Genomic DNA, 11,926 nt, shown 5'->3' with positions numbered 1-11,926 from the left:
TTAAACAAATGAATAAAAAAATCTGCTATATCTCAGAAACGAGTATTGTGATATAATTTAATGCAAAAAACACAAAATAATTCTGTACTTTTTGAAAACTTTTTTATTTTTGAAAACTGCTCCCCATAAAATATATAAAATGACTTAGCAGCTTGCTTGAACACATACCACATGAGTGGCACAGCTTATTCTTATCTTGTCTCTAAATATTGCAAAAGTGCATATTGTGCCTTCATATCTCATGGCCTCTGGGCAGAAATGAATTTTTTGCATGGACGTTCCTTCATTAATGAATGATTGCATACTGTAGCTTAACTGCCCTCTTCAGGCTTGTTCAACATACAGCCCTCAATGCTTGTAGTTTTCAGATGTGTGCAGAAAACTCATAACAGCCTCAATGTGCATTTAATTCTCCTGCACCACGGCTCAGTGACCCACACAGCTGCAGGCTTCAGGTGAAGAGTTCGGCATAATCCAGAGTGCCTGGTTTTTGTCCACACGCATGCAGAAGCAGCTCACCTCCAGATGGTGTTAAGGGCTCTTCCTGAAAGCAGAACCAGGAACATATATTGTGTTATATTGTGTATAGTGTATAGTTCACTATATTAAGGCTATGTATTGCTTGTTTTGTTCATCCTTCATCATATCAGTTTGCAAAAACTAACAATTTCATTCATTCATTCATCTTCTACCGCTTATCCGAACTACCTCGGGTCACGGGGAGCCTGTACCTATCTCAGGCGTCATCGGGCATCAAGGCAGGATACACCCTGGACGGAGTGCCAACCCATCGCAGGGCACACACACACACTCATTCACTCAATCACACACTAGGGACAATTTTCCAGAGATGCCAATCAACCTACCATGCATGTCTTTGGACCGGGGGAGGAAACCGGAGCACCCGGAGGAAACCCCTGAGGCACGGGGAGAACATGCAAACTCCACACACACAAGGTGGAGGCAGGAATCGAACCCCGACCCTGGAGGTGTGAGGCGAACGTGCTAACCACTAAGCCACCATGCCCCCCCAAACTAACAATTTAATTATTTTATTTGATCTTTTCAGACAATACCAACTTTTAAACCATGCCATTCTTATCTGTTTATAACTACATTTAAAGTTATGGAACATCCAGGAAACAATTTTTTATTTTCACACTAATAGCAGCAATAATGAATTTGAATGAATTTGAATAATGAATGATTTTAATAAGACATAAATACACAGCTTGTCCTCTCTCTCCTGAAAATGAAAATCTCCTGAAAGAAAATCCTCGTCATACCGATAATTATACTTTTTTCCTGTTTATATGGAGCATTTGCCACAATCCCTGACCTTCTGACCAGAACTGAGAATTCACCTTCGAGAGCATTTAACAGACATCCTGTAATGATACTAAAATGAACCAGTGACACATCTGCAAACTCACTATTAAATATAAAAATCGACCCAGTGTCACAAGAGCATGCAGTTTTATAAACCCCAGTTTAAAAAAATTTAATATGTGAAGACAGATTTTTTTGTCATTTCATTTGATCAAACAGAAATTTGTGAGAGTATAATGAATTTATAAAGTATATCAGGATGGTATTTATCGAACTAAAATAAATGAAGCTATTACCTTATGGTACTGCAACAGCTCTCCCAGAGATGCAAACTTGATCTGGTCTCCTAGCAGCATGTAGCAGTTGTCTGTAGCATCAATAAGGAAGTGCTTGAATCCGTCTGGGCTTTTGTAAGACAAAACATATCCGAAGAGCCTTTCGCTAACACGGACCAGGAAACTTCCAGAGCCGCCTTTGCTCAGCAAATCCTCAGCCTCCTGGCACGAGATTATACCTGGAGGAAAAGACAAGTCACTTGGGCTCAATTCACTAGTCTGCTTTTAATATACTAATGTTTGTAATATAACTAATGTGATATACTAAATGATTGCACCTAACATTTGACCTTGTTGTGACCTTAACCTTAGATTAATTCCAAAATTTAATCAGTTTATCTGCTGGTTTCACTGATTTTTCCATATAAATCCTACAAAACATTCAGCCAATTCTTTTTTAGATATCATTGCAAATGTCAATTTCTGATGAACGATCTGTAAACAAAAAACATCCAGGCCGGCAAGAATGATTGTTTACAGCGGTTATAGTAAATGTGATAAAAGGAAGTAACTTATTTCTGGGAAATTGTTGTGATATGAGAGGAATAAAAATCAACAGGGCATGATGTAGGAATTGACTCAGGAGTTATTTTAATTAAGTAATTAAGGTAAATCACTGGACCATAAGTACCACTGATGGTTCATGTACTTTGTTTTGTTCCTTCAGTCTAATCTGTATTATACATTCCATACCATGCAGAACGTGAATTTACCGTGGAACCAGGGAGCGATGCGGCTGTCGTTGTCTTGGAAACAAACTCTGAGGGACAACTGTTCCTCTTTGAACCAGCGGATAATATCCTTCTGGCTGGACGATGACAGTGAACGACGCACACCGGTCCTCCTGTTATTCAGAACAGGAAAAAGCATTAGCATTTAGCAGTTAAATATACTAGGTTTTAGGAAAGCTTGCTGAAGTGTACTGCTTGGTTTGATTTGATCAGTACATGTGTATGAAAAATAAAGAAAAATGACATAAAATAAATGACAGTCTTCGGGGTCTGTTGGGGAGGGAATTTGACAAATTTAGACATTTTAATCTTTGTAAATTAAAACTAAAATGGCTCCAGTATAAATGGGAGTTGTTTGATTTTATGCTACAAAATATACTGTGGTGAGTACAGACCTGTGAATAGGCTCACAAGTGAGAGTGAGGTTTCTGGGTTTGGGTTTAGGTGGAAGAGCCGGTTTTTCTTCTCCAAAGGCTTTGGTCATGGCTGCCACTCGACCGCTCTCCAGTGCCTTTATAGAACGCCTGCGGTGATCCTCCCTAGTCTGCTTGGCCAGAGAACGTCTCCGCTGGTCAGCTGCTTTAGATTTCCGCACTAGAGCGCGCACACACGCACACACACACACACACACACACACGCACACACACACACACAAACACCTTATTAGAATCCTACATTCACTTTAGCTTTTAAGCAGTAAATTCAGGTAATCCAGGAAACTGCTCTAAACCCTGGATCTGGATCCTGTGGAATCTTCCACTGTCATGAACATTTGACGTTTGACATTAGCCTTGGCTTGTTACAGCATCTTTTAAACAAATGACTATGAGCCAGAAGGCACGACTGATTTGAATACAGAACTGGAGCTTTTTTTGTTCACAGGCAAATACATAAGTTTTAACTTCTCTTCTCTTACATGAATCCTGCCAGGCTTGTTCCTCTTTGTCTTGGCTTTTCTGGTGCGTCTCTACTTTCTTAAGGTTCATATATATCTGCTGCGCCCTTTCCTCCTTTAGCCTCCTGACCTCCTCCTCGGCTTTTCGTCTTTCCTCCTCCTCCCGCCTCTGTACACAAATAAGAAATACAGTACTTAAAATAATAAAGAACAGTAAAGAACAAGAACTACCAAGAATGGATATGTTTTGGTCATTTTCTAAAATGCAGTAAGTTGTTCTGAAATCTTGATGGTTTGAAACCACTCTAGAGAGAATAGACACACTGAAGGTTGGAGATAAGTAATCAAACTTTAATTTGACAGGTAACTAGTGGAGAAAGTTTAAGGAAGTCGACTCAGCAACTAAGCTCGGCTTGGCTATTCGGTTTCAATGAGTTTGCGATTTCTTGTGATAAGAGTGACAACAACCCTTAGCGACTATACTGTATGCAAACGTGGAGCGATTTGCTACAGCGACTACCAATGAGAGTGAAGACAGTAGTGCACAGGATTCATGGGAAAGAGCACACACCTGCTCCTCCTTCATCTCATATGACATGAAGTATATATACACCGCTAATTTAGAAATACAAAAGCCAAATCTCCCTGCAGAATGTTTGATTTTAGTGATAAGACTATCACAGCCAGCAGTAGGAACGATTCCAGGTGTCTTCATAGATGACGGGTAGCAATACAATCGGAACATCAGAAGCGTAGCAGCTGCATTTTGGACCAGAGACAGGAAGGACAGTCTACTGTTCTTCTCAACCATGGTTTCACATTCAACATAATTATGTTAGAAATCCAGTAAGATGAATATGAATAGGTAACACGGGTTCTTCTCGACGGAACAGATTCAGCCCACATTCCAGCACTTCTATCTCCAATTTTATGTTTTCTTAATTTTTTTTTAAAGCTCTTGACGGACTGTTGCAACAAACCTGCTTTTCAGATCTTCTGGAGTAACTGGTGGAGCAAGCCTAAGCATGAGAAAGGTGTGAAAGCCTAAACTTATTATAGATTTGACATAATGACTCACTATGACCTTCAAGTCTTCCTGCCGGCTCTTCTCCAAGGCAGCTGCCTTTCGGGCTTCTTCCTGCCTGGCAACTTCATCCTTCTCTATATAGATCCCAGAGAACCTTTTCTCCAGTTCAGCTTCTTTCTTGGCCCTGAACACAATCACAACACCCAAGTCAGCATTCCAGCACAGTCACTGTGGAATGCCTGTAATAGTATCTTACAGGAGTGAGCAAACACAAGTTTTATACATACATACATATATACATATATATATATATATATATACGAATATATATATATATATATATATATATATATATATATATATATATATATATATATATATATATACATATATATACATATATATATATATATACATATATATATATATATACATATATATATATATTTATATACTTCATATATTTGATACATATATGTACACACTGAACATAAACTTTTTGTGGGTTTTCAAGTCTCACAGGGCTTTTATTGTCAGCATGGCAATTCACGGTTGTTCCTCCAAAGAAAATTTATAAAGCATGAAAGAAATTTCTCTGTATTTGTCTACATGCAGTGAATTCACTCTTGAGCTACATTCTCTGTTCATGTTATTAGTCCACGTTATCTGTACACCTAATATGCCGATCATGGAGCAGCAGCACAAAGCCACACAAAATGAAATAAGTCAAGAGCTTCAGGTAATATGTTCACATCAAACATCAGAATGGCTTTAACCATGACATAGATGCTGGTACCAGATGGGCGAGATTGATTATTTCATACACGGTTGATCTTCTAGATATTTCACACAAGGCAGTCTCTAGAGTTTACACAGAATGGTGTGAAAAACAAAAAACATCCCAAGAGTGACAGTTCTGTGTTTGGAGATGCCTTGTTTAATAAGAGAGATTAGAGGAAACCGAGAGACTGGTTCAAGTACCAGTAGGAAGGATGTAATAACTCAAATAATCACTTTATAAAACCATGGTGAGCAGAAAAGTATCTCAGCATGCACAAAACATCAAACTTTGAGGTATGGGCTAGCCTTCAATCTCCACGTGCATTAGTGGAGCTAATTTTAATTAATTTAATTTTAGCTTTTTAATGACAGTCTGTCAGCCTATCAGCAAGCTGCCAAATCTGCCAAGGCATCTTATTTTTCAGATTTAATTTTACGTAATCACTCCAGACCAAAGGTGCTGTTTTCAGTAATAAATTCTGTTGTTAACCCAACTGTATGTACTTTATCTGTAGCCTCTGACACTCTCTGTGAAAGCTTCTTGAGGTTTTTTTAATGAAAAAATTGCAAACTTGAGATCTACAGTTAACTCACTTTCCGTTGAACAAATAACTTCTTCACTGGCACCTGCCACATGGGCTGCCTTTAAACCCATCTCTCTTCAATTACTTAAGGACACCATGGCTAAACTGAAACCATCTTCTAGTCCCCTCGACATCATTCATCCAAGATTTTTTAAAATGATTATTGATACAGTTGGGCCAGGTTTGGCATCATTTTTTAACAAATGTCTTTTAACCGGCTGTGTCCCAGATGAGTTAAAAGTGGCTATTGTCACGCCTCTCCTCAAGAAGCCTTCACTCGATCCATCTATCTTAAAAAATTCCCGCTCTATATCTGCCTTACCTTTTACATCTAAAATTTTAGAAAAAATTGTGTCCGACCAACTTCAGTCATTTCTCACCAATAACATTTTGTCCGACAATTTTCAATCTGGGTTTAAAACTGCTCATAGCACTGAGTCTGCTCTTCTGAGAGTGCTAAACGATATTTTTTTGGCTACTGACACTGGAGATTCTGTGGTTCTAGTTTTACTGGATTTATCTGCAGCATTTGATACGGTTGACCACTCTACACTTATCGCTAGATTAGTCATGGGTGGGACTATCAGGCACAGTTTTAAAATGGTTTCAGTCATACCTATCAAACAGAAAGTATATAGTTAAACTGGGTAACTTTTCCTCCTCCTCTGCCCCGCTGTCGCGTGGTCTTCCTCAAGGTTCAATTCTGGCACCTTCCCTGTTTTCCCTGTACATGTTACCACTGGGCTCCATTCTGAGGAAATACGGAGTGTCGTTTCACTTTTACGCGGACGATACCCAAATCTATTTACCTTTTAAGAAAAATGACCCCTCATCCATTACATCCCTTTTACTGTGCTTAGAAGAAGTTAAAGCTTGGCTAGCCCAAAACTTTCTGTTTTTAAATGAAGATAAAACTGAGGTGATAGTGTTCGGCCCCACAGAAAGTGTAAAGGTCACCAAAACTGACCTAGGATGTCTTTCCGTCTTTAGGTCTCCGCAGGTACGGAATCTGGGTGTTCTCTTAGACGAGTCCTTAAAATTTGATAAACAAGTTTCCGCTGTCATTGGATCGAGTTTTTATCAGCTACGCATTTTATCAAAAATCAGGCACTTTTTAACTGATAAAACCATAGAGATGGCACTACATGCTCTAAACACATCTCGTTTAGACTACTGTAACTCTCTATACTGTGGTGTTGCCAAAAAACAAATTAACCGTTTACAATTGGTTCAAAATGCTGCTGCCAGATTTCTCCTAAAAAAGCGCAAAAGCGATCACATTACCCCTCTTCTGAGGACTCTTCACTGGTTGCCTATTGATTACAGAATTCGTTTTAAAATACTTTTATTTGTTTTTAAGGCCCTGCATAATCAAGCTCCTATTTATCTATCTGAGTTATTACATCCGTACTCTCCTTCCAGAAGGCTAAGATCAGGCAACCAGAACCTCCTCTCTGTTCCCGTTTCTAGACTCAAGCGTAGAGGGGATCGAGCTTTCTCAGTAATTGGGCCACAGCTTTGGAATGATTTGCCAATAGAATTAAGATTAGCACCCTCTCTGTCCCTCTTTAAGTCCCTTTTAAAAACGTATCTCTTTTCCTCGGCATTTCTATAGTTTTCCTTTTCATTCTCTTCTTACTGTTTCTAATTGTTCTATTATTGCTTGTTTTAGTGCCTCAGTGTGTATTTTTGCATTGTTCAATTCTGTTTCGCTTTTTATTATTTCTCCTGTCTTAATATCATTTTTAATTTTTTTTCTATGTATTTTTTTTTTTATTATTATTATTTATTAACACCTGTTATTGTACAGCACTTTGGTCAGTCCTGTGGCTGTTTTAAATGTGCTTTATAAATAAAGTGAACTGAACTGAACTGAACTGAACTAGTGAGCTGGGCCTTGGGCACGAATGAGCGTGTCCTTTCTGGGTCAGTTCACCAATTGTCCTTCCTTGGACCACTTAGGTTTGTTAAGTATTAACCACTGCATACCGAGATCACAACGCAAGACCTGCCCAATTTTGAAGATGGTCTGTCCCAGTTGTCTAGCCATCACAATCTGGGCTTTGTGAAAGTCACTCAGATCCTTAAGCTTGTCCATTTTTCCTTCTTCCATCACCTCAACTTTGAGAACTGACTGTTTGCTCGCTGCCCATTTTGATGGCACCTCTTCACAGATGCCATCAAAATAAGATAATCATTGTTATTCACTCTACTTGTCAGTGGCTTTAATGTTATGGCTATTTGGTCTGTATAAAGCAAAAAGCAGCTAATCCTTTACAGCTCACTCAATTATTCAAAAAAAAGAAAAGCTTAAACTACATTGGTGAGTATGTAAGTACATGTATAAGGAATGAATGAAAGAAATTTTGGAACGTAAGTAAATATGTGATAAAGTAATGAAGTAGGTATAAAATAATTAAGAAATTAAATATTTAAGTTAAAAAGTGGAGTGTCTGAACATGCGCTCTACAGGGAGTGTCCTGTGTTTATGCTGGAGAAAGGACAATTAATGACTAACTGGCACCTTCATAAGAAAGTCATGTGAGAGCTAGAGGTAGAGTTCACCTGAGATTTTTTTTTAATCATCCAGATAAGATAACATTGGTTTGCTTTGTAGGTTTTGGGAGGAGTTTGCAGCATTGCAGTTTAAATAAGTGACCTGTGAATGTAATAATGAATTTGAGAATTATTAACAGCTTCATATCTACATTTAGTGAATTAATATTATTAGTGTTATACAATGTTAATCCGTATAGTGGTATAAATATGGTTAATACCCTTATCTTAGTAAATTTTTACAGCATTAAATACCCGTCAATAAATGTCTAGCAGAAAAGGACATGGTATTTATTGCAGGAATGATGACTAAAATTATCATCTAAAATTAAAAATGTAAAAATGACGTTTGTAACCATGAAAACTCAAAATGGATTTTGTGTAAGTTAATAATACAGTTCCACTGTAACTTCCTCTAACAAGTAAATGGTACTTCTTGTGCCTGGAAGCAAGTGAAATGGGAAATTCCAGCCGGTTCCGGTCTACTGAATTAAAATGCAGTGATTAAAAAAAATACACATACCTGAGCTCTTCCGCCTCTTTCTGGGCCTGTAGTGCCGCCCTTTCAGCCATGATCTCATCACAGATTTGATCATAAGGTTTGTCATCAGGATGTTCTCCCATCACCCACACCCACACGTCACTGTCAGATGCCTTCATCCAAGATACGGTCTTCACTGAGACTGAGAGACCAAAGACACACAAGCACACAACTTGTTTAAAACAAGGAATATTCTAGCATCCTTAAGATTTGGCAGACACCCTTATCCAGAGCAACGTACATTTTCTTTCACATTTTAAACAACTGGGCATTGAGGGCCTCGTTCAAGGGCCCAGCAGTGGCAGGTAGGTGGACCTGGGATCAAACACCTGAATCACTAAGCTACTACATTCCCATCTAAATGATACATTTAATACATTACATACCCCCGCATTTAAGTGTGATTAACACAAATGAACATTTCAAAATATTTCCCTGTACTGAAATACGTAACATTTCCCTGGGGTTCTGTGGTATACAAGCATAAGCAGATTGAAACTAAAGCTCTTTAGTGTTTACAATGAGTTATTTTGGTCATGTTGAAGATTTAAAGCTTCCAAGTATCTTTAACAAAAGTATTAAAATTTTTGGTCAAATATTCCCTTATGACCTTTAGTGTGTAAGGAATAAGAGTGTTCCGTTATAGGGAAATAATCGATGCTGGACTGGTGTGATGCAAAAGGAAAGGTATTTTTATAACCCTGAAGTTCATGAAATGTCTAAAACAGATATGATGTAGTGTTTAATTCCTCTTTTATGGAAGAAATTAGCCAGTGATTCATAAACCTATACTGAATATGATCCTGTCTTTTGATTTGTCACAGTTAGCAACCAATCAGATCTAAGAATTCAAAGTGCTGTAGTATAAAGTATAATATATTAGACTTGCATTATAAATGAGCTCAATTCAATGTTTTTTTTCACTCTTCTGTAATCCGTAGTCTTCATACTTGAAAAAGCACAAAGCTTTTCCGTATTATGCAGCATTTGTCTGTTAATCAGTAAAAAGTCAGTATTCATTTGCAATAACTCACAGTTCCAGACTGAACTATGACTTCAGTTCTGTGAATAAGGAATGTTGCATTTTTTTGTTCTGAATTGTTAGAATGAGTCTCTTATATCTACAGGTTCTTTCATGGGTGGGATGAATAAGGACACGTGTGTCACAGGTGATGTGCTATTTGTGCCTCAAGCTGAAAAGGTTTAACTTCTCTTTTGGTAAATTAAAATAAAAAAGACAACTTTTTGTTTGTATATTCTGGTAGAGATCTTTTACGAACAAAAATGTACCTTTTTTGGGCTTCATCGTTTTAGCCTCCTCCTTCTCAAGCCGTGCTTCTCTCTCCTTCCACCTGCGGACCTGTTCTTCTCTCATTTTAATGAAGAGAACCTGCTTCTGCTCTTCGTTCAGCTCGGCCAGCAGCTCCGGCTCGATGTACATGTCTTTGAGAATCTGCTGCAGCATGGTTATCCTCCTGTATCCTTCGTCGTTTAGAAGTCCAGAGGTGCAGGCCAAAACTTCAGCAGTGAATCACTGAATCCTCAGCATAACTGCATTAAAAAAGAACACTATAAGCTATGATAATGTTAGAAAGTATGATGCATGGACCTGCTGTTTGTTCGACTTTTCCAGGGAATATTCAGCTAACACTCGAACGCACAGCCTTGTTTCAAACTCTCCTGCTGGAGTCAAAACTTATCTGATGGCCACTTCCTCATTCTAGTGAGCATGAGGAAAGTGTGCTGTGGTTTGTTGCTTTAAATAGGAACAAAACCCTCCCAAAGACCCACAGTTAAAAACAATACAAAACAAAACAAAAAAAACAGAACACTGGTGAACTTCCACATTGACTTTTAATGAATTGCTTATACCTAGATCTTTTTTATTTATTTATTTAAAATGTACTTATATATTCATCTTTATCTGAGCTTTTCCAAAAAATGGTGCGAGGTCGGAATATACCTTGGATGAGATGCCAGTTATCAACGAACACACTAAGAGTTCAACATATTTCGATTCAGTGGATTGGATTATTGGAGTATTACATTTTTGTCTATAAGTCTATAATCTCATCAGGATCTTTATATTTGGAAATGCTCTATCTCAGGGCACCTTCCACAGAAATATATGCACCTAGGGGTAATTTACCACATGGATACAGGAAGCAGTCACAGCTGAGGACTAAAGCTATGACTATACTGTACACTTGCATCACCTGTCAGTTATCTATGGGTTCCTTTTATTCAACAACATGAACAACAGCAATAATAATAATAATAATAATAATAATAATAATAATAATAATAATGTATTAAAAGGTTCACATACAAAGCGTTTTTTCCTAATATCATACTCAAAGGTATAAACAAAAAGTTTTTCATTGTGTTGCAACACAACACACACACACACACACACACACACACACACACACACACACAGTATCTCTCACACAAACACACAAACATACACATACATACATACATACACACACACACACACACACACACACAGTATCTCTCACACAAACACACAAACATACACATACATACATACATACACACACACACACACACACACACAGTATCTCTCACACAAACACACAAACATACACATACATACATACATACACACACACACACACACACACACACACAGTATCTCTCACACAAACACACAAACATACACATACATACATACATACACACACACACACACACACACACACACACACACACACACACACACACACACACACACACCACACAAACACACACACTTACCTAACTGAATGAACAGTAAAGTCACAGATCGCGAAGAACTCCAGTGTATTAAACACTATAAGAGTCGACTGAAGGTTTGCTCTATTCGTCAGAGAGAAGTTTCCACCCACACTCAGATAACCATGTTGTATGGTTGTAATCAAACACGAGCGCCCCCTACAGATGACTTCACCCAGGGGCGTAGCCATCATTTAAAAAGTGGGGGGGGACGAAATGTCTAGTGTTATCTGTTTTTTTTTTTCTTTCAGTTAACCCTTGTGTAAATAGCAGGTTTTATTTCTAATCATGATTTTTTTAATCATGCTTTATATGCGTTATGATTATATATGATTATAAAACAGAAAGAAAGAAATAGAACAGCTTGCCA

The 11,926-nt window shown here is 37.9% G+C and overlaps 1 protein-coding gene across 2 annotated transcripts; it reads right to left on the bottom strand.

Annotated features, from left to right (window-relative positions):
* Nucleotides 1–88: 88 nt before the first annotated feature.
* sh2d4a (SH2 domain containing 4A) lies at nt 89–11,695 on the bottom strand. Of its 2 annotated transcripts, none has more exons than XM_060896260.1 (9): nt 11,560–11,695; nt 10,069–10,329; nt 8,761–8,920; nt 4,369–4,501; nt 3,312–3,459; nt 2,791–2,989; nt 2,378–2,508; nt 1,626–1,843; nt 89–544 (listed from the first exon to the last, which is right to left on the bottom strand). In XM_060896260.1, exons 2-9 carry the CDS (start codon nt 10,241–10,243, stop codon nt 452–454), a joined length of 1,257 nt encoding a protein of 418 aa, XP_060752243.1. In that variant the 5' UTR covers nt 10,244–10,329; nt 11,560–11,695; the 3' UTR covers nt 89–451. The 2 variants fall into 2 exon arrangements, with proteins under 2 accessions (XP_060752243.1, XP_060752244.1); XM_060896261.1 differs by having other exon boundaries at nt 4,375–4,501.
* Nucleotides 11,696–11,926: the final 231 nt, after the last annotated feature.

Source organism: Tachysurus vachellii, chromosome 20 (genome assembly GCF_030014155.1).
Source record: "Tachysurus vachellii isolate PV-2020 chromosome 20, HZAU_Pvac_v1, whole genome shotgun sequence".
Classification (NCBI taxonomy): Eukaryota; Metazoa; Chordata; class Actinopteri; order Siluriformes; family Bagridae; genus Tachysurus; species Tachysurus vachellii.
The sequence above is the reverse complement of the archived record's forward strand: the minus strand, read 5'-3'. Positions and strand labels throughout refer to the sequence as shown.